The sequence below is a fragment of the Doryrhamphus excisus genome, linkage group LG9 (assembly GCF_037039965.1).
Source record: "Doryrhamphus excisus strain RoL-2023G ecotype Guam linkage group LG9, RoL_Dexc_Guam_v1.1, whole genome shotgun sequence".
Taxonomy (NCBI): domain Eukaryota; kingdom Metazoa; phylum Chordata; class Actinopteri; order Syngnathiformes; family Syngnathidae; genus Doryrhamphus; species Doryrhamphus excisus.
The window spans coordinates 21,779,691-21,803,513 of NC_136365.1; the positions used below are offsets into that span (position 1 = coordinate 21,779,691).

At 41.1% G+C, this 23,823-nt stretch overlaps 1 protein-coding gene and 1 long non-coding RNA gene across 6 annotated transcripts in view; both read right to left on the bottom strand.

Annotated features, from left to right (window-relative positions):
- Window positions 1-20,310, bottom strand: part of LOC131126482 (axin-2-like) — a 38,791-nt gene extending 18,481 nt beyond the window's left edge. Inside the window, exons 1-4 of one of the 5 annotated variants that reach the window (XM_078793670.1) lie at window positions 20,252-20,310; window positions 15,818-15,958; window positions 15,571-15,697; window positions 1,414-2,352 (exon numbers count right to left, since the gene is read on the bottom strand). In XM_078793670.1, coding sequence (XP_078649796.1) covers window positions 1,414-2,234 — 821 coding nt within the window. In that variant the 5' untranslated portion in view covers window positions 2,235-2,352; window positions 15,571-15,697; window positions 15,818-15,958; window positions 20,252-20,310. Of the gene's footprint in view, window positions 1-1,413; window positions 2,353-2,784; window positions 3,085-3,298; window positions 3,474-14,586; window positions 14,683-15,570; window positions 15,698-15,817; window positions 15,959-20,251 lie in introns of those variants that run through there. The other 4 variants (XM_078793673.1, XM_078793671.1, XM_078793672.1 and 1 more) reach the window with 4 other exon arrangements.
- A 1,255-nt stretch (window positions 20,311-21,565) lies between these two features.
- Window positions 21,566-23,319, bottom strand: LOC144899840 (uncharacterized). Its single transcript, XR_013628170.1, has 3 exons — window positions 23,247-23,319; window positions 22,099-22,219; window positions 21,566-22,016 (listed from the first exon to the last, which is right to left on the bottom strand). It is a non-coding gene; the product is annotated as an uncharacterized LOC144899840 (long non-coding RNA).
- Window positions 23,320-23,823: the final 504 nt, after the last annotated feature.

A 23,823-nucleotide genomic window follows, 5' to 3' on the forward strand; every position in this document is an offset into this window, starting at 1 on the left:
AGCAAAATATGTCAAAATACCGTGTTACGACATAGTCAGAGCATGTAGCGTTTTTTGTAGTATGCATTGGTGTGACCTATTTTTATCTGTTTTATATCTTTAGAACACACCACCAAGAGGCAAGCACCCAAGGGTAACGCTACGTATCGGGAGCGCTAGCTGTTGGCAAAGTTAACTAACGCTAGGTGTAAGCATCCGTTGTGGCACCCAGGAAGGAAGTTCCGATAATGCGTAAAATTAGCAAAATATGTCAAAATACCGTGTTACGACATAGTCAGAGCATGTTTATAAAACTTTGTTTTTAATAGCGGTCTTTTTAGGATGCATTGGTGTGACCTATTTTTATCTGTTTTATATCTTTAGAACACACCACCAAGAGGCAAGCACCCAAGGGTAACGCTACGTATCGGGAGCGCTAGCTGTTGGCAAAGTTAACTAACGCTAGGCGTAAGCATCCATTGTAGCACCCAGGAAGGAAGTTCCGCTAATGCTTAAAATTAGCAAAATGTCAAAATATGTCAAAATACAGCATTACGACATAATCAGAGCATGTATATAAAACCTTGTTTTTAATAGCAGACTTCTTAGGATGCATTGGTGTGACCTATTTTTATCCGTTTTATATCTTTAGAACACACCACCAAGAGGCAAGCACCCAAGGGTAACGCTACGTATCGGCAGCGCTAGCTGTTGGCAAAGTTAACTAACGCTAGGCGTAAGCATCCATTGTAGCACCCAGAAAGGAAGTTCCGCTAATGCTTAAAATATGGCAAAATATGTAAAAATATGTCAAAATACCGCGTTACAACATAGTCAGAGCATGTTTATAAAACCTTGTTTTTAATAGCGGCCTTTTTAGGATGCATTGGTGTGACCTATTTTTATCTGTTTTATATCTTTAGAACACACCACCAAGAGACATGTGTCCATGTCTTGCATAAGGATTGTGGATGACGGGCAATACCCCCTTCCCCCCCCCCAAAAAAGCAGTTTTCCTTTAATAAGTAAAATTAGACACACTACAAAGAATTGTAGTGCTTAGTTTAAAAAAAAAACTTTTTTTCTTTCATGTGGCTGTAACAGTCTGGCACTTTGTGTATGAATTCATGCCTGCACCGGAGGAAGGGTTTCAAAGCACAGGAAACTTGAGCAAGCCAGCAGCGGGCTGCCTTGCCTGCAAGACAGCATTTACTTAAAAGGAAGGCAGCGATCCATTGATGTTTTGTACCCAACACCCCCCCACCCCCTAACCCCTTGACTAACTGCAAGACAGGAGAGCACAAAGATAACAGTATGTTCTTCTGAGAGCCTTTGATCAACACCCCCCCCCCCTTAAAAAGAGCGAAGTACCCAATGAAAACAAACATGTTGCGGTGCCACAGACAACACATCCGCTCTGGAACGTCTTCTCACCTGCAACCGTTCTCCACCATTCCAGCTGCTGTCCCGAAGGTCGCGGCGGCCCTCAGGGATTTGGCGGACAGTCCGATAACAGAAGCTAAAGCTTTAGCCTTCAGGTCATGACAGCTCCACTCCTCTTCCTCCAGAAGAGGAGGAAGATATCCGCACATCAGCTTGAGGTTCCCGTGATTCACGTACGCCGCGTTCTCACAGCCGGTGCGCACGTAGTTGCGGTACATGTCCGAAGTCAAAAACATCTGGTAAGCGCTCTCTTCCATGTTGGACTGGATCTCCATCTGCGCCTGGTCGAACATGGCCGAGTCTATTTGTTGCTTTTTGATACTATCCCTTATGAAGGTCTTGGTGGCGGGTTTCAGCTGCTCGGCCACAATGTTGGTGTTCTCGATGTACCTTTTGAAAATAACTTTGGCGACTCTCAGCGTTTTGGTATCCTTGAGGTCCATTTGCCGGAAACCGTTGCAGGCGAACCAAAAGTCCAACGTGTCCACGCAGTTATCCTGCTCCAAGAAGGTCCTGAAGAGGTGAGCACCATCTTGATCGCCGAGAAGAAAATGTAAAGACTTTGTCCACCGGATCAGCGGCGAGTCCGGGGACGCACTCCCCTCCGGTTCCCCCAGTCCATCCTCGTTCCTCCGTGGTGCGGAACCGGGGAGCGCGGCAACAGCGGCGTCTTTAACCTTGTTGAGGGCTTTCATTTTCCCAGACCTGCTGGAGATATAGCATGACGACTCTCCCTCCTCCCCCGGTACCGGAGGACGAGGAGCATCTTCGCGGAAGCTACTGCTGATGTGCTCAGTCAGCGCCCTGCTCATGGCTCCAGCTCCGGGTGCCTGTGCGAGAAGAGTGGCTGGGTGCCTCCGCCGAGCGCCAGCTTAATCCTCCTCGCTTCTCTGAAAGCAGCGGGGGAGCTTCTCAGCTTTTTTTCCCACTCTGAAACACACAAAGTATTGATCTAATCAAAGCCGTATCCTGCTGAACTTCAAAGAACCACATCAAGTAAACACTCCCTTTTAAAAAAAAACAGCAAAAAGAGAAATGAAAGGCTTATTATTCTATTTATAACATAAATCAGAGATCCAAAGATGTCACATCAAAAACACTTAAAGTCCTTAATGTCCACGCCAAAGCCTCCAATGACAATTACCATCTCAGTCCTGGTTTGTACCACATGGCTTCATCACTTTTACATTTTACACAAACCCACGCTAACCCACTCACAATCGCAGACATCTCACATGACCTTCCAACGTCGTCATGTGCAGGTTAGAGGTCATTACCGATAAAGAAATAACCAACAGAGAACATTTTTCATGCGTTCCGGTGCGTGCGTAAAAGGTTCCATCACCGCATAAAGCAACCTACCATCGCAGCCTGAGTCCAATCGGACTTGTTCGGAAAAAATATCAACTCATACTCCATTTCCGGTGGCCAACTCTTAAAAACTCGTAATCCAGGAACAAAAAAAATGCGCACCACATGCGTCGTGCTCCGTTCAAGAACTGACCTCTACGGAGGAAGGCTCCGTTCCTATGCGGCTCTCAGGGGGTGTCACAATCTCAGGCAAATAAACCAAAAAAGGAGGAGGCTCCGGTTGTGGAATACATCCCACTTCCCCCCCCCACAGCTATAAGAGACGCGCCGAGCGACAAATTGTACTTTCCCCCCCCCCCCCCCCCTTTTTAATCTGAGCCACATGGACGCGCGCAGGCGCACACACTCGCATCCATAGACAAGACACATAAGCCTCTTATCTCGTCGTGTTGCTCGCCCACAAACAAGAAACACAGCCCCGCGTTTCTCAACTTCAAAGCCCAGCAGCAGCACATCAAAGCGTCCGTGGAGTGGGGCTCCGTGGAACACTTTCACTACAACTTACCGTCCGGGTTCTCATCCCGCCTGATTCCGAATCGTTCAAAGTTAAGCGGTCCGGATTCACACCGAGCGTGTTATCTCGTAAGGACAATGGAAACCCCCCCATTTCCAGCCCAGGTGATGTGCCAAGAGATGAAGTGTCATCCACGGAGGATGTTTCTACACCAATGGAGCTCAACGTTCAAATGTGGACTTCATAGCGGAGGAAAAAATACAGACTGGCCTGGTCCCGGAAGACACATAACAACACGCGACTTGTTCCTTCTTTAAGAAATAGCAACAAACGCAACATAATGACACAAATGTACTTAAATTGATACATATGTCATTGTCAATCAAATGAATACGTTTGTGAGTAAACTATTGCCTCATAATCTTGTGTGTAGAATGATTTAATTTACTTGCATGTCAGGACCTTAGCAATGCTACAATACGGCCAAGTCACTGATGCTTTGGAACGTCAAAGATATCAACCATCGCTTTATATGTACTAACAACACCAATTATTGCGCAGATTAAGCTTATAGGTCGTGTTGTACTTTTAAAGGATCGGACTATATATAAAACAAATCCATATGCTGAAAAATGGAGTGACTGAGTGATTGAATGTCTATTTTTGACACTCGACTAACATTATACTCATGTTGATTTCAGATCTGGAATCATTAGGCCTATTTTAGGGGGTCTTCAGCTCCCTAAAAATGTTCCAAATCTCCCCTAAATAATTTGATAAATAATTTGTCATTTTTTATTGATTTTTTAATTTTTTTAATTGATTTTTTTACAAAAAAAATCTGACAAATTTCATATAATAGGGCAAAAGCAGGCTAATACTAGCTTACTACTACTACTACTAGTAGTAGTTTTTTTTGTGATTTTTTTTAATGTCTACTACATTCATTCATATCCTGTGCATCTTCAGGGGGCAAAGCCCCCCTAAAATGTTCCAAATCCCCCTAAATATTGTACTTTTTCATAGATTTTTTTAATTAAAATTTTTTTTTTTTACAAAAAAATCTGACAAATTTCATATAATAGGGAAAAAGCAGGCTAATACTAGCCTACTACTACTAGTAGTAGTAGTTTTTTGTAATTGTTTAAATGTCTACTACATTCATTCATATCCTGTGCATCTCCACCCCCCCCCCCCTGTCCTCAGAACCTAGTGACGCCCCTGTTTCAGATCAACATTTGCAAGAACGGCGTCGATCAGCATTTCCCGCAACTTAACATTTTGGTCACAGATTCCCTAATTTGCAGGGGCCGGGAAAGCTGAAATGAGAACATGCTGGAATCGTCTGTATACGCTGCTACATCAACCACGGTGAGCTCGCTACGCACACAAACACACACACACACACGCACAAGTCTGGAGGACTAATGGTGAGAGAAAAAGACAAGCTGGAGGGAGGGCGGGGGCCGTTTATGCCACCAGGAGACAAATCCGTGTCACATCATATGAAATAAGTCAATATATCAACAGTATACAGTATCTACTGTATAAAAGCCTTTGTTTCTCTTTACAATTTAACAAGAAAATAACACATTTTTTCATGGCCATTTCAGTTCTAAGCTACTAAAATGACATTATTCCCTCATTACTAGTTTATTCTTGTAATATTGCAACTTTTTTCTCTGTTCCCACTCCTACGTTGAACATGAACCCCACATAGAATAATAGCCGCGTATACAGAGCAGTATCTAAACAAGCTAAAACATATTGAAGTCACAGCCTGGGAAATGGTATACGAGTCCTTGTCAAACGGAAGACATATTAGTCTCAGGCCGTACCACAAAGATGTCACCCACTACAGTTATTAGTTCCACATTCAGGGAAAATGGCACACTACGACATTTTGACTAAAATTGGACAGAGAGCAAAGGCAAGAGCTGTTTGCTCGTCTTTTAATTCACATGACTTCCCTAATGTCATTGTGACAGAATCTTCTTGGAGAGGGTTTAGACAGTGATCCAGTCTCATGGTGCTTCAAAGGTCCCTTTGATGTTGAAAATCAACTTCATGGAGCATATCATCGTGGAAGTCAGACCACTGAAATTCTAAGACTCTCCTGATGGCACAGGACACAAGAACTAATGGAAGCCAGCATCTGACATTATTCCACGGTGGGTTGTGGGGAAATAAATAGAAAGCTGATAGCAGAAAGCTGAAAATGAAAGGAAATAAGTTGGAATATGAGAAACAAAAAAAAATTATAATAAATGTGCCATTTTTGGAAAATTTGGGAATAGGTTCTAATTTTCATTCATTCATTTTCTACCGCTTATCCCCACGAAGGTCACAGGGGGTGCTGGAGCCTACCCCAGCTGTCTTCAGGCAGGCTACGCCCTGAACTGGTGGCCAGCCAATCGCGGGGCACATAGAGACAAACAACCATTCACACTCACATTCATACCTATGGACAATTTGGAGTGGCTAATTAACCTAGCATGTTTTTGGAATGTGGGAGGAAACCGGAGTACCCGGAGAAAACCCACGCATGCACGGGGAGAACATGCAAACTCCACACAGAGATGGCCGAGGGTGGAATCAAACTCGGGTTTCCTAGCTGTGAGGCCTGCATGCTAACCACTGAAGGTGGTTAACAAACAAAAGCAGAAACGCCATGAAAGAATCGGTTCAAGCAAGGGTAGTGGCGAAAGCTTATTGGTCCAGGACTCCAGCCTCTTACACAATCTTGAGTGTATAAAAGGCCGGGCAGAGAAAGAAAGGGTGCTTTTTTGATAAGACCTGCTTACTTGTAGGTACACAGGGACTGCAGATAAGCCCAGACGTCTGTATTAGGTATTGTTGTCAGGAATAAACGATCTGGTTCTTATTCTTGGATTCACTTAAGAGTCCTCAGGGGGAGGACTTCTACACCACTCATCCCAAGTTGTAATATTATGATAGTAAAATCTAAATATTGTCATGATAGAGTTATAATATTACAAAAATATAGTAAAAAAAAAAGGAGGAAAGGTTTGTACTTTGTTATGTTTGTTGTTTGTTTGTTTCCTTCAAAATATAAAAAAAAACTATCTCTACTTATCTAGACCGCTTGATTTAAAAAAATGTAAAAGAAATCAAACCCTATGCAGGTAAAAAGTAATTATTGTTACAAGCAGTGAAGCACCGTACCGCGAGCGGGGAATCAAACCGACATATTCAGACAAAGAACTAATAAACTGAACCTTAAATCAGCGGCAGGTGATGTAGGCAACAGGAAACAGGAAAGTTCCGACTAGTTCAGAAATATCCGATCGCAAGTTCCATCTCCACCCAGTTATGACGATCGCGGATAGCCGCCATTGATCATTTGAGTCCACTTTCCGCGACCACACCTGTTGACCCCTTGAACGCCCACACTTGTGTTTATCCGCGACAAAGGAGGGAGCCGTAAAGTAGCCACACCAAAGCCCTTTTTTGATGTCGACCCTGCCCTGACCCCTTTGTTGGTGCCCTAACCAATTCACACAACCACCCAAAGCCTTTAAAAGCCCAAGACAGGATGGGAGGGCAATTATGCCTCAATAAAGCAGGGTGACCTGGAGGCTAATTGGGAGGAACGATGCCCGCCTGGTCTATCAGCCGAGATCGGAGATGGAGCTGTTGTTTAATTACACAACCGAACTTACAACACGGTGAAAGTGATTTCTCACTGTCGTATCATATAAAAGTGTCCTGTGGTCAAGACTGTACCATTCCAACAACATGGGGGGTTATTTGGGGTGCTTCCGAGGACATATGTTTTGTTATAAATTGTCCGTTTTGATTGAAAAAGCCTACTTTGTGTTAATAAAGAATAAAAAAATGAGGCGTGTATTTAACAGAGGTCGTTTACGTCAGTAGCCACGTTTACATGAGGAGTTTTTCTCTTTCCGAATTGAATCTTTCCGAATGACCTTTCCAAAAGCAATGGTATACATGGAAAGGAATATTCCAATCGCGCTATAATCAACCAGAATAGTCAATGGGGCATGCCCAGTAAAACGTAAACATCAACATCACGTGATACCGACTTCCTCGAGTTTTTCTTTCACTTGTTGGAATAACTAATAATTTAGTTTGAATCAAAAACAAACTTTCCTTAGTAGTCCAGCGCCGATTGATCGCCCAATTTTTTTTTTTTTTTTTTTTTTTTTTTAAATCGAACAACGTCTCGACATGCGTTTACGTCATATCTCAGCATTGGCTGAAAGAACGCACCCGGGAACAGGAAAAGATAAAGTTCAGTCTTGCTAAAATTTTATAATTCAGCTGGGCACATGTTTTATATAGATATGTATTTTCTTTTTTAATAAAAGTGGACTAGTGAATGGCGTATAGAAGGGTTTAGATTCTGTTCCGCAGATGGCGCTAATGCACACCAAAGCTGCTTGCCAACCGCCAATAAACAACAGAAGAAGAAAAACACCAGGAAGAAGAACGCAGTCTGACAACTTTCCCTTTGATACCTCGATCGGATTGGGGAAAGGAATATTCCACCCCTATGAATCCGATTATATATTCACTCGGATTGGCACTTTTCTTTGGGAATGAGGTGTATACCGTTTCCGTTTGAGCAAATAACCCGAATGGAATTGGAATATTTGGGTCCATGTAAACGTGGCTGGTGGCACAACCCAGAGGAGCTGAGGGGAGCAGTCGCTTTGGACTTTTTGGACCGTGCTTACTCCTTGATCTGAGTTTTAGCGTTTTTTTCCCTTGACGTGGAAGAAGCCGCCTTGTTTGTTGGGACTTTTCTTGAGAACTTTGGAGATGTGCATCAGCCCACAGTATCCGGCATGATTCCGTTTCATCACCCGACGCAAATCCTACAGAAGCGGGAGAGGGCGGATAATTGCACATAACCCGATATTTGGGAGTTCAAAGGCTTTGGTGGGTTGGGTGATGATTTTGGCTGAAGCATCTCTATAAACACTAATAAAATTAAGTGCGTCTGAGGGGGTGTGGCCGCGCATCCCTTTGAAGAGACCCTGTGATCAGTTCCCCCTCTCAATTAGCGTATTGTCCACTTCTCCTTTCAGAACGGGAGCGAGGGGGCAGTCTCCCCTCTAGCTTCTCTTTGAAGTGATTATCCCTTTATCTCAAGTCTGAGCGAGGAATATCTTGGGGGACAATGGCAAATTAAAGCCCATATGGAGAAAGGCGTGAATGGCTGTTTGTAGGCTCAGTGTGAAATAATGAGGGGAAAAATTGCAGTAAATAGAGCAGGGAGCGGAATCGTGCCGCTTGCATGGAATGAGTGCTCCGTGTCAAAATCCATAGCAAAAAGTCATTTCAGGCTCACGCTGGAGTTGACACTTGTAGCGGAGCGACTTAAGAAGATCTGTCACGACGGACGGCGGGAGAAAGAGACGGAAAGATGGCCGTGAAAAAGGGAGAGGACTGCAGTTGTCAGCAGAATCAGATGGCGGTCAGGCAGACGGGCTTGAAGAAGATACAATTAAAGTGTGGAGTTAAGACAGGCTTTGAAGTTAGACATGGTTCATAACACCCTTCAAATCGGGGAGGCCAGCCATTCGTCTTCGTGCTACGGCGAGTGAAGGCTGTGCCTTTTAAAAGCTTCAATTTGACAAAATACACTTTTAATTCCGAGTTTGGACTTGGATAAATAAATCAAAACTGGTAATAACTGAGGTTTTCGACGCGGCTAAAAGAGGAGGAAAAAAGGAAACGTCATCTTTTGAAACGCGAGCCCAAGAAGGCTCGGGTCCGTGTGTGAACACGGAGAATGAATAATTACTTTCTCTGCCCACTCTCGAGCTTTTTTCTCTCACAATCCAGTTTTTTTTGGTGGCTTACAAGTTTAATAATGTATAGAGACAGCGTATCTGATGTTCGGCCATATCCTTTGAAGCTTTGCGGTAAGCAAAAGCCAGCTGATGCTCACCAAGTCAGCCTGGAGCCTCAAGAAAAAACCTCAACATAAAATAAAGGATATCAATTCTTTTGGATTTGATTGAGCGGGATATGTTTTTGATCCCCTGTCAAACAAGCCGGTTGTCACATTAGTGCTGTGTTTGTAGGAAAGAACTCCTACGAAGCTGCGGGAATGAAATCATTCAAATGACAGCTACTTCAGTAGCGTCCGTTTTATACGATTACAGAATATTGTCTTCTATGGCTGCATACAGAGGAACACGTACAAACATTATACCCCGGTCTTTCACCAGAAAAAAGTTTAGTTTGACCTTTTTCCATTTATAGAACAAAAGTAAGTTTCAGGAAAATATCAGTTCCCGACTAAAAAGAGAGAAAACCAGCTTATTGCGAAAAGATATATCTCAAGCATATCTAAACAACTATACCAACGTCCTTCCATCCATTTTCTAACACTATTAACTATTTATAATGGTGCCGTTTGGAACTGAAAATGATGTGTTCATAGGAAAGAACTCCTACGAAGCTGCGGGAATTAAATCATTCAAATGACAGCTACTTCAATAGCGAGGGCACACAGAATATTGTCTTCTATGGCTGCATACAGACAAACACATAGAACATACCAAAACAAAGACTTAGTTCGACCTTTTTCCATTTATAGAACAAAAGTAAGTTTCAGGAAAATATTAGTTCCCAACTAAAAAGGGAGAAAACCAGCTTATTGCGAAAAGATATATTTCAAGAATATCTAAAACAACTATACCAAAGTCCATCCATCTATTTTCTACCGCTTATCCTCACGAGGGTCGTGGGCGGTGCTGGAGCCTATCCCAGCTGACACCCTGGACTGGTGGCCAGCCAATCACACGGCACATATAGACAAACAACCATTCACAATCACATTCTTTGGAGTGGACAATTAACCTAGCATGTTTTTGGAATGGGGGAGGATCTCCTGAAAGTGTGGCCAACATGATAACCACTCGACCACCGTACGGCCACTATTTCTACAAATATAACACCATTAACTATTTATCATTGTCCCGTTTGGAACTGAAAATGATGTGTTCATAGGAAAGAACTCCTACGAAGCTGCGGGAATGAAATCATTCAAATGACTACAAACTGTTTGCGTCTGGTCAAGCATCCCTCTTGCATGTTGCCCACTTTGTTTTAAAGTGGAAATCAGACTGATGGCACACTTGGCGAGACGCCCTGCGGCGAACATGAAAGGAGAGGAAAAAACAGCGGTTCATTTCCTGCTTTGACCTTTGCTTCTCGCTGGTATTTCATAAAAACAGATTTATGGAGGAGCCCAACAGCTGACTGCTGAGAGAGAAAGAGGGCGTCTGGGTACGAGGGTTAGACCCGTCGTCCTCAAACGTTAATGACAAGCGGCGACCCAAATTGCGGACATTTTGAAACATTTAGTTTGTACTTGTTTGCTCAGCAGACAGATACGTTCTCAACAAAGAGTTCAGTTGAGGTTCCTTTCAAAGTGAAGGCTTTAAACTCAACAGGCAACCACATAATGTACACATTTGATGTAAACAAAATGCATTTCAACACAGCTGGGATAGGCTCCAGCGCCAAACACTTCCAAATGAGACAATGAAACATATCACTAAGGCGTACGTTCCACTTCAACAGACGATACAATAAGCATAACCTCAGTAAGAGACAGGACTGGCACCTCAACCGTGTTGCTATGACAGCAGGTCTCGAGTAGCACTACGGAGCCACCAGGGGCGTCACTAGGTTCTGAGCACGGGGGGGGGGCTTAGCCCCCTGGAGATGCACAGGATATGAATGAATGTAGTAGACATTCAATCAAATTTTAAAAAATCAAAAAAACAAACAAGGAACAAGAACCGGGATATAACTTTCCCATTTTTGGACAGATTTAGTAGAGATACTCAATTGTTTTAGGCCACCGTTACATTTAAAGTACACACAATCTACACTGCAAAACCAGTGGACCGTGATCAATTATATAATAATCATTCATATATTATTGATTAGCCTATCATTATTACTATCATCATTATTCTTCTTCTGATTATTACTGCGACTACAAGTAGTAGTAGTAGGCTAGTATTAGCCTGCTTATTGGCTTGCGTATTAGCCTGCTTCTGCACTATTATATGAAATTTGTCAGAATTTTTTTGTAAAAAAAAAATAATTTTGTATTTTTTTAATCAATAATTTTTTTTAATCTATAAAAAATGACAAATTATTTAGGGGGAATTTGGAACATTTTAGAGGGGGCTGAAGACCCTCTAAAATAAAATATATAATAAATAATAATAAAAAATCAATATGTATATTTTTTTTATCAATAAAAAATATCAAATTATTTATAGGGGCTTAAGAACTTCAGCCCCCCCTAAAAAACTAATTACTTTTGTAGTGTAGTAACTCAGTTACTTTTTTTGAGAAGTAACTAGTAACTAATTACTTTTTTAAAGTAACGTGCCCAACACTGTTGATGACGCTGTTGCCGCATTCAAAAAAAATAACACGACAAGACGCGCTCCGTATTCTACCGTAACCGGACAACGTATACAAACCAAGGCAAAATTGAACGGTAAAAAAGGCTAAACCAGGTTTCACCGTCTCGTCATAAAATGGACTGTTTAATTATCAATCACATGCTATTGAGGAAAGTCTCCAGTTCCAAGTTGTTCCTTCAAGTGTGTCTGTATAAAATGAACATGACTTACAGTCGGCGGCAAAAGGAAAAGTCAGACTGCACCAATTTCTCATTTTTCAAAAGTAGTACAAAAGCGAGCCAGGTAGCATCCCCGCCAGGGCCCCACTGATGTATGTTGAAAGCCGATGACTTCTTCGTTTGCATTTGATCTTGGTCTTTTTTTAAACAGCCACGTGAGAAAGCCTGTTAAGGGAAAACTGCACAAGGCAGCCACGGAACCAGCTCCCGGGCCTTCAGAAGTCTTGTCAAAAGCTCTTCCTTCAATATATTGTCCCGCCGATATAGCGGCTTGCCAGCCCAAAACTGAGTTGGGGCTTGAAAAGAACTTTTCAACTACAAAGAAACACCTCACAACAAGACAGTCAAAGAAGCGATAGTGGGATTGAGGTGCCATGTTTGAGAACCGTGTGTTGTTTGGTCTTGTGTCAGCTACAACCAACAATATCATCTTGTTAGTCGCAATTTTGCCCCAGAAATACATTTCGATTGCAAAGATGTTGGCAGAACTTGGAATCAATAGCCGCGTTTACATGAGGGGTTTTTCCTTTTTCCCAATGGGATCTTTCCGAATGACTTTTCCGAAAACAATGGTATACATGGAAGAAATATTCCAATTGCCGCTATAATCAAACGGCACAAAAACTGCGACTTATACTCCAGCGCGACTTATGTATGTTTTTTTTTCAACCTAATTATGCATTTTTGGCCTTGTGCAACTTATGTATGTTTTTTTGTACCTAATCATACATTTTTGGTCTTGTGCGACTTATACTCCAGTGTGACTTATGTATGTTTTTTTTTTTTACCTAATTATGCATTTTTGTCCTTGTGCGACTTATACTCCAGTGCGACTTATGTATGTTTTTTTTCTACTTAATTATGCATTTTTGTCCTTGTGCGACTTATACTCCAGTGTGACTTATGTATGTTTTTTTCTACCTAATTATGCATTTTTGTCCTTGTGCGACTTATACTCCAGTGCGACTTATGTATGTTTTTTTCTACCTAATTATGCATTTTTGGCCTTGTGCGACTTATGTATGTTTTTTTCTACCTAATTATAAATTTTTGGTCTTGTGCGACTTATACTCCAGTGTGACTTATGTATGTTTTTTTTTCTACCTAATTATGCATTTTTGTCCTTGTGCGACTTATACTCCAGTGTGACTTATGTATGGTTTTTTTCTACCTGATTATGCATTTTTGGCCTTGTGCGACTTATACTCCAGTGCGACTTATGTATGTTTTTTTCTACCTAATTATGCATTTTTGGCCTTGTGCGACTTATGTATGTTTTTTTGTACCTAATCATACATTTTTGGTCTTGTGCGACTTATACTCCAGTGTGACTTATGTATGTTTTTTTTTTTACCTAATTATGCATTTTTGTCCTTGTGCGACTTATACTCCAGTGCGACTTATGTATGTTTTTTTTCTACTTAATTATGCATTTTTGTCCTTGTGCGACTTATACTCCAGTGTGACTTATGTTTGTTTTTTTTCTACCTAATTATGCATTTTTGTCCTTGTGCGACTTATACTCCAGTGCGACTTATGTATGTTTTTTTCTACCTAATGATGCATTTTTGGCCTTGTGCGACTTATACTCCAGTGTGACTTATGTATGTTTTTTTTCTACCTAATGATGCATTTTTGGCCTTGTGCGACTTATACTCCAGTGTGACTTATGTATGGTTTTTTTCTACCTAATGACGCATTTTTGGCCTTCTGCGACTTATACTCAGGAGCGACTTATAGTCCAGAAAATACGGTAATACCAGCTTTAAATCTTTTGTGACTTTGCGGATGTACAAGTTGAACAGTTTTGGTCCCAGGATTGACCCCTGGGGTACTCCACATGTAATATTTAAACTGGTAGATGTGCTTTTGACCCAATTCAAAACTAGTCCTCTTATTCTGTACCTTTCTAATTTAGTTATTCGGATGTCATGATTGACTGTATCAAAGGTTTTGTCGGATTCATAAATACTGCAAATTCTTACAAATTTCAAATCCTCTCCCGACTTGGGTTTGAATTTTGAAACTTTTTCATTCGGGTTGGTTCAGCTCGATCGGTGCTCAGCGTGCCAGGGCTTTAGCAACACTAATCAGAAAGCATGATGAGGTGCTCAGCGGTTTTGTGGAAGGACGGAAAGATGAAAAACCAAGCCTCCTAAACGCGTCTTCCCGCTTAAGAACAATTTAGTTCTTTTCACACTTTCAAGCTTGTAAGTGGAGCGAGAGAGTCGCCGTTTCATCTTTTCTCTGCGCTCTAGTTGAAAAGTTATTTTGCCGATGATAAAACACTCTGTATTGACACCTTTGAAGGTGGAAGGAACATTTTATCTGTCTTTCTATACAGTGTTAAGAGTGTGTCTGTGTCTGACCTAGAATGCATCTTGTGTTGATGCGGATGACAGCTGCTGCTTGAAAGACACGGGGAACCTACTGAAGACTCAAAAGAAGTTTTTGCCATGACGACAAGTGCTGGATGTATGCTAATCAATCAGTGGGGTTTGAAAACATACTTGCTGTGGAAGCCAAAGAAAGCGGAATAAAAAGAGGCAAGTGACAGAAACTTGTCAGGCAGCACTCACGGAGATATCAAAAAGTCACTAAGTTTGCGTCGCCGCACAAGAGCCCACATGGCATGTGGTGTACGCCATCAAATGTTTGACTTGAAACGCCTTGCGTTTGTTCAAAGGAAGAAGGAACGGGCACAGTTCTCCATATGGTGTCCGAGGAAGCTAGCTTCTTCTGGTCTTTCGACTAGGCTTTGCTTCTGTGACCCCTGCGAGGAAGGGTTTGTGAGAAACTCGACAACTAAAAATACAACAGATGATGAAACGCCCGTGTATCAGCACAAAATGTTAACTATAAATATGAAATACACATTTAAATGTAAACCTAAATATAAATGATCGTGATAAATTTAAATATGAATATAAAAGCTGAATTAACATTTAAATGTTATTATAAGATTATAATAAAATATTATAAGAAAATAGATTATAAATATAAAGACACTGTCCTCTATGGCGCTCTTTTCCAGCAGATATCTGCAGCTGTGTGTTGAATGGACAGCACTGTTCAATCTTAAATTCTAATCTATCACTGTTTTGTTGTAGATTATAATCTATTATTAGTCAAAGCATATTGAAATACAATTGATATGTAATGTTGTGGCCACAAGGTGGCAGTAATGACACATTACCTTACATTACATTACCTTAACAATGCATGACGTCATGAAGCCAGCCATGGCATGTCCGACATGATAAAGCCAAAAAGGTTATCCTCCCATTCCGTGTGGAAGTGGTACGTTTTTGTCTTCTTATGTTTAGAAGAAAGCTCACTAGCTAGTCCCTGTGATGTAATCAGTGACTAATAAGAGTGTAAAGGTGACTATAGGTGTCTTATTTCATGTGTTAAAAAACATATTTAGAAAGTCATGAACAGGTTTTTTATGCTAGATAGCTAGGTGTGATACAAGTTCATGTAGTAGGACATTGGGCTCCTAAATATTGACTAGTATTGACTGAAATATGAAGAAAATTAGTGAACTGTAACCAGAACAGACACTATCCAAGGTTCCACTGTATTCTTAAGCCAAGGAATTCAAAGAAAGCACTTTCACCAGAGTTGCATGGAAGCCATACTGTAGCCAGATGCTCACATGATGCTTGTTCTTGAGGTTCTTCTCCAGCCTTCCACATTTCAACTTGTGAGGACCGTTCCTTTCAGGCTTTAGCTCAGCTGCTGGGTCTTTCATAACAGCAACAATCCTTTCCAGATGTTGATATCTGGGAAATTCAAGGAAAAACACGAGCTTCACTGATTTGTTCGTCCATATGTATGCTACATGTACAAGTACTAAAAAAAATTGTGCTCCACTGTAAACAACCATAATAATGATGTTGCACCTGAACGTTGACGTTGCCATGTTAAGGTTGGTAATAAATGTACGCATCAGCATCAGAAGCATCAGAAGATGTCCAGGTATCACGGGAAGGGGACTCTGAGGTCGAGGAGGGTCATCGACACTTCACCCACGTCACTTCACCCTGGGGAAAGGAAGGGAGCCTTTTTGCAGCTGCGCTGTAATAAGACCCGCTTACTTGTAGGCATACAGGGACTGCAGAAAAGCCCGGACGTCTATATTAGGTATTGTTGTCAGGAATAAACGATCTGGTTCTCATTAAGATTCCCTTACCCTCTATTCGAAACCCACTTAGAGTCCTCAGGGGGAGGATTTCTACAACCCAAATTGCCCCCCGGAATCCCCCCAGCTCTGCTTTGTTGACCAAAACGCTGTGACAAATACAACTTTAACCCCAAACATCTCAAAAATGTGATTATTTGATTTGATTTAGTCTAAAGACCAAATACAGTGTGTCCCTGGTCGCAGCACGCAACCATGGTAGGTTCAAGGACCACCCAATGCCAAGGATTGATGAAAGAACGACGTAAACATAAAAACTGTGTGCTTTCTAAAAGCAGTACAAGTGTATGCTGTACATTTTTATGTATTAGTATTTTTTACTGACTTATAGTGAATGAGCTAAAAATAAAAATATACATTTTTGACCATAAATCTGTGAATTTGCATGGCTATGAAAGCTGAACGGGATATGTGTGGGGATCAAACATTAAGCCCGCTTTGTAAAGACAAAGTCATTATTCATAAATCATAGTTTTTGTATCTCTCCCAAAGCACAAATTCCCTTTCAAATCCATTTTGAAGCAATAAATCATCACATGCTGACGTATACAATCATGAATTAAACAATAGTAACGCTCGCTGAATAAATCTGCTTGCAGACACAAAGACACAGAAAGATCAAATATGATTCACGTCACGGAATGCTTTCACATCTACACTTCAAACACATTCTTGTTTTAATAAGTTGTGGTCCGAGGAGAGCTTGGTGTCCGAGGAAGTGTGCCACACCAGCCCCGTCCTCGCTGGAAACAACGCCCCTCCCTGTGAGGACAACAATGGACAGTCCAGCTGCTCCGAGCCGTGGAGTCGCATGAACGAGTGATGTCATGAACATCGGACATCAGACCCGGACACGGCCAAACACCAGCAGCGGTGTCATCGGGTCAACACGGGGGGGCGGACAGCTGGGGGGCAAGGGGGTGGCAGACGTGAATAGAGAATGTTTGTGTGTGTATTCAAAGTGCTGATGAAAGAAAAGCCAGTAGTGGATAAAATAAAAGGGATTAAATGAGAAGGCCTGAAAAAGACAAGACTTTGTGTAACAGTTCCCTTTTTGGGCCCCCTAGTGGCAATTTATTTCTTTTCCAAACAAGTGTGCTATTATTTGTTATTATTAACTAGCTAAGTAGCTAAGTAGCTAAGTAGCTAACTAGCTAATGACTAAGGCACATACATTTAAAGTACTTACCGACAGTGATGGGTTACTAACACCGTTACTTCTTTCAGTAACGGGTAATCAAACTTATTACTTTTACTGTCAGCATAACGTTGTTAACATTTTCGCCACCCCGTTACTACACGTTAGTGAAGCCGCCTAAAAATATATCACCGATTTCATCTAATCTAATCTAACTAATATGCAGCGCAGTGAGAGTCAGAGAATCAGAAAACTTGAGTGGGCGGGTGTTTAGAGCACAAAAGCAATGAGGATTGGCTAAGGTTTAGTAAGATTGCGAATTCAGCCAATCAGAGAACTTAAGTGGGCGGGTTTTTAGAGCACATAGGCAATGAGGATTGGCTAAGGTTTAGTAAAATTGCGTCTTCAGGAAATCAGAGAACTTGAGTGGGCGGGTTTTTAGAGCGCAAAAGCAATAGCGATGCTTGTCTTCAGCCGATCAGAGAACTTGAGTGGGCGGGTGTTTCGAGCACAAAAGCAATGAGGATTGGCTCAGGTTTAGTAAGATTGCTAATTCAGCCAATCAGAGAACTTAAGTGGGCGGGTTTTTAGAGTACATAAGCAATGAGGATTGGCTAAGGTATAGTAAAATTGCGTCTTCAGGAAATCAGAGAACTTGAGTGGGCGGGCGTTCAGAGCACAAAAGCAATGGCGATTGGCTAAGGTTTAGTAAACTTGTCTTCGGCCAATCAGAGAACTTGAGTGGGCGGGTGTTTAGAGCAAGTCCAAACAGCGTTTACCAAATGGAAGTACAGACGCCACTTTAACCTCGTTGATGTCAAAGGTAAAATCTACTTTATGTCTCAAAAAAAAAACTTTGTCCACGTCTTGTGTGAGCAACTCAAACCCACAGAAACACCTGTCAATTGCAATAAATGCAAACCTCTGTAATGATACCTAGTGGTATGGTACCACCTAATGGTGGTAAGTAGTTACTTTTATAGTGGAGTAACTCAGTTAGTTTTTATGAGATGTAACTAGTAACTATATCTAATGACTTTTTTAAAGTAACATGCCCAACACTGCTTACAGAGGAACTAATGAGGAACTAATGAGTAGTTAGGGTTAGCTAGGTTTATTCCTCATTGACTAATTGTATATTGTATTGTAATTGTATTTTTGTGTACCTTATTGAAAAGTGTTAACAATTGTCATTTTGCACTGGAAAACTGCACTTCATCCACAATCCTTGTGCAACCGGAGAATAAAATGTGGTATCTTCCACCCCTAACGGTCCCCTCTGTTTGGTTGGTCGGGGGTGAAGATGGTGAACATCTGAGGTATGCAGGATGTTTGACTTTCCTCCATGTTTATGCGGCGCTCAAGTAAAAAAGAACTGGAAGCAACCCGCTTTGTGTCTGTGACAACGTTCCGCCATCTCCGTTTCATGCGGATACCGGAACACAACAACGTAGGTATATTCACAGTTGCTGCTTTCACAAAGGGGAGGGCAAGAAAGACACAGGAAAGATGCTTTTGCTCTTTCTCTTCCTCGCTCGCCACCGCTCTCGCTCACTGGCAACGCATCTGACGTCTTTCGGCAAAAGAAAAATTCCGTTTCGCTTGTTAAATCGCCAGTCACAGCTGCATTTCTCTCTCTCTCTCTTTTTCTGTGTGTGACTGAGCTTCATTTCTTGCGGATGTGGGTGTTGTGATGGTCGCTTCCATGCTTTGCAAATAACAGTTCACCCCTCGCAAACACCCCAAGTTTCCTCTCTGCCAGAGCCTTGCTCATGCCAGCGCATCCTTTGGAAAGCCTTGAAGTGACAACAAACGCAACGCATTTCTCACTGCTGGGAGAAAAGACAGGCCCATTCGCAAGGCACCGACGTAATCAAACTACATCTAACACTCTTTGTTTCTCCCAGCGAGAAGGGAGGCTCTTTGTCACAGACGACAATATTCTTTCCAAATGAAAAAAATGTATATAAGTACTCTAATTTAAACTTTTAAGAGGACAAATCTTGATTGGACATCTTCATTGTTCATCTTTAAGAGTTAATGTTCAATTAAAAGCACACACCAAAAGCCAAATGGATAAGTGAAATGGTTCCCCCTACTGGTGAAAAAAGTATTGCATGTTTTTCATGACCGTCGAGGCGTCCCTCGCTACATCACGGTTCAAACATTGCTCCCTCACTGTATCACGGTTTTTCATCAATGTATGACCGTTGAATACCGCCTACAGTAATATTAGGACCTAATAAATATGCTTTTTTTGCATTATTAGAGCCCTCTACACATTAAATAACACCCCTATAGTCACTTTTACATTTGTATTGCGCAATATAGTTGACATAATAATAACAAATAAGACATTACATACACATGACATGTTAGCATTGACAGGATACATGGTGGTTATCGTTTCATCATATGCAAAACTTATGCATATATTAGCAAATTGTGCAATTTATCTACCAAAATTACGTATTTTTTCAATCACAAAAATGGCAAAATACCTTGTATTTGTTTTTACATCATCCAAGTATAAAGCATTTTGAAAATGTTAGCCTGGGAAGTGAATAGTTGCTAAGTGCGAACATGCTTAGCAATGTAGCGAGTGCTAGTTAGCAGTGAGAGTGCGTGAGACCGACAGCAGCTCCTGTGTGCATCTTCACTATGCCATTGCGCCGGCCACTAGGTGTCGGCAACATTACACTGATGAGACGATAACCACCAAGTATCCTGTCAATGCTAACATGTCATGTCTATGTAATGTCTTAGCTATTAGCTTAGCCGTCTTTGCTATTATTATGTCAACTATATTGTGCAATACAAATGTTAAAGTGACTACAGGGGTGTTATTTCATGTGTAGAGGGCTCTAATAATGCTAAAAAAAGCACATTTATTAGGTCTTAAACAGGTTTTCTATGCTCGAAATACCGGAATATACCATTTATAAATAAATGCGGAATAGTGTCTAGAAGAAATTATGTAACCAAGACATGACTTACACTCTTGTGCCAACTTTGTGATCATTCTTCAATGTCTTTTTTCCGTGTACCATCAGAATAGCAAGCTTTGTAAAGGCGTGCCTTCATAGCAGTCATCAGTGAAATGATCACTGCAAAGAACAGAACTCCAGTTGGTCGTCCATCTGTCTCTCGGATTCTGCACTTGCTTCGTCCATTGTTGCCTTAAACCTTCCTCTTGGGGGAAAGAAAACAAACTTACAGTCTGACTGGGATACTGTGAACATCCAGCAGCAACACAACATTTTGGCTTTTTGACTACTGTATGCATGAAACTGAACCATGTCGATTACATTTATCATACGAGTATTTTCACCCAAATAATATTAGCACACCACGACTGGCTGGGATACGTTACCAATAGTGATTTCAGAGAACAGGTCGTACAAAAGAAGAAATTAAAAAAAAATCCGCAGGCAATCGCTTCACCTCCACCCTTGCTTTCCTTTCTCATTGTGACGCCAAGAGGAGAACATTCATGGGGCAATCAAACACCAGTCACCAGAGCTGTCGCTGCCGCCTGCGGAATGAAACTGAATCCGAGTGCTGTCCTTCCCACGGGCAAAGTTTTTCCTGTCAAAAATAACTGACGACCTCAACATCTTCAGACGTGGCGAGGTGTTTCATCTTTCAGACTAATTACTATATTGAGAGTCCTGTAATCGTACAGTCGAATAATAGCTGGAACCAAAACGACGCTAAATTTACACGACAAGTGAAAATGAACTGTACCGTTTAGGATGCAAAAAAACATTTGGAAGGTTGGACAAAACAAAACCTTGGTTAGCATCCGCCCTGGTTAGTGTGTTTTTTGGTTAATGTTTACAATTTATGCCACAATTGTGTATTTTCCAGTTAGCGTAAAATATGTTGTGTTATTAATACGTTCCATGGTGGTGTTTCAAAAAATAATTATACAGTAGCAATAGCAATAGCAATAAATATGTAGTATTCTGGCCACTAGGCTGACATCCAATAAAAAAAGATTTGCCTCTCAATCTGTGTGGAAGTGGTAAAAACTGTTTGGAACACTTTTTAAAGTTTAGAATAAGTAAATTGGTCCGGCTAGCTGGTTAGCTTGCTAGCTTGTTATGGTCGAGGCTGCCTGTGCAATGTGATGTAAACAAAGAATAATAATTAATTATTAATAATATTAATAATAAGTGACTAGTGGAGTGTTATTGTCTTAAAACCTGTATTTAGAAAGCATTTTTCTCTATTTTTCCACTATAAAAATATTACTTTTATGAACATTGGCTCCTACTTCATGGTACTTCCACCAATTAACCACAATAAACATGGATGATGTATTTTTTAAATCACAAAACATCCTTCCTCGTTAGCGACCTGGATGACGGCAAATCTCCACGGAGCTGTCTGATCACGGAATGGGAGTGAAGAGCACATTTCATTTGTGTGTCTGCGACTGTAGCATCGCTATTTTGATTTCATGGAATGGTTTGACTTCCTTCCACATTCCAAAAACATGCTTCTTAGGTAAATTCCCATTCAGTGTTTTCCGTAGGTTTCCAGCTGTGAGGCGCTGGGGTTTGACTATCTACAAGAGGCAGATGGCAGCGACAAAAGCTTTCTTTAATTCAGTCGGCAAGGGTAACAAAAAGCAACGGGGCGAGAAGGTGCACACCGTGAGGAAGCAGGCATAAGATAAGGGCAGATAAGAGCCGAGCTGGAAGGCCAGGAACCACAGGGCAGACCTCCAGGAGACGCCGGCTGGAATAGTCAGCGACTGCAACGGAGAACAGCAGAGTTGGTTTTGAGAAAACAGAAAAAGCAACAAAGCCACAATGAGCTTAAAGGTAGTCAGTCACCGCTTGTGGAGACAAAGAAGAATCAACCGTGGCAATCAACTGCAGGCGTGCCCAGTGGTTCCGCCTCCAGTCGGTGTAGGGGTCTCTGGAAAAACTGTGGACTAACAAAACTTACTCGCACCTGAAGAAAGGAATCATAATAAACCAAAATGTATACACGGAAGTATGCGGAAGTATCAGAGCAGTCTAAGTTAAGGATTGCGCCTACATTATGTACAATGCAGTGGACTGAAGTGAAATATAGTAACAGTAATTACTGTTTGGAAGCAGGTGTGCCCTACATGAACAACAATGAAAACATGACAGTCAGGTCCTTATCCACCTGCACGGGCAAACTACGGAAAGACAGACTGTTCCGCTTAAATACCGCGACTATCTCCCGATGACAAGGGTTTACAGCCAGAATTGAACGGTTTCTAAACCTAATGCATAACGATGAGCCAATTCAAGAAACAATACAAGCAGTTGATGTTTGCTAAATACAAGGATGAAGAGTCTTGAACCAGTCATGATGTGCTATGTATATCACTATATTGACACTTACTATGGTACCCATTATGGCATTGGATGATCATATCACCAAGTAGTTTGGTACGTGACAAAAAATTTTAAATTTTAAATTTTAAATTTTAAATTTTAAATTTTAAATTTTAAATTTTAAATTTTAAATTTTAAATTTTAAATTTTAAATAAAAAAAATGTAAACTATGACACTTACTATGGTACCCATTATGTCATTGGATGCTCATATCACCTTGTACTTCGGTACGTGACAAAAATGTAAAAAAAAATTTTGATGTAAATTTTTTGTGATTTTTTAAGAAATCTTTAGAAATTTTAGTAAAATTTTAGTGATTTTAGATAGAAAATAAAAATAAAAAAATATATATTAGGAAAGCAGGAAGTGAACAAATGTAACAGTTAGTGATTGTAAAAGTACCAGATGGAGGGGTAGGATTTAATAAGCTTTGCTTCTTCCTACTCCTTTTGGACATGTGGAACTGGGAACTGATTATGGGATGCACTCAATTGGAATCTGATGCATGTTCAAATGAAATAAAACCATTACCATATTACCATTAATCAAGCTTTACGTTACAAAGTTCTGCAGTAAAATGATATAGTATTGACGAATGGGTGTTTCTTACCGTTTGCGTTTTGCCGTGTTGTTGTGTTTTTCCATGTTTTTGTCAAGGCGGTCGATACACAGCCCATTCCAAGAACGGTGGACGTCATCTGAATCCGGAATTTGAAATTAGCCCTGAAAAAAAGCAATCAAACCAGATGATTTAAATATCATTTCCATCCAAGAAGAAAAGTCCAGACTCCCTGTATAATTTGTCTCCAGCACCTCCCGGAGCATCCCAAGGTTTTCCCAGGCTGAGGGAAATAGTCTCTCCAAATTGTCCTGGGTCTTCCTATTAGCTTCCTGCTTTTCGAACAATCTCTCTAAGCGACCACCCTATGCAGGAAATGTATTTTGGTCGAACCCAAAGCTACCCAAAGCTAAAACCAGAAATCAGGATGGCTGGTTTGCCTCTTCGCCACGATGGACTGATGCAGAGTCTGACTCCCATCACCACGGAATTTACCCAACCTCTGCATGGCATCATGAATGCTCCACTCTCAACCAAAACTGGTTGATCTTTTGTACCAGAAGCCATTCAGCCATTTTGGTCATCATCAAAATGAGAGAATTTTTGTTTCTTAGATTTCCTTCCCTTA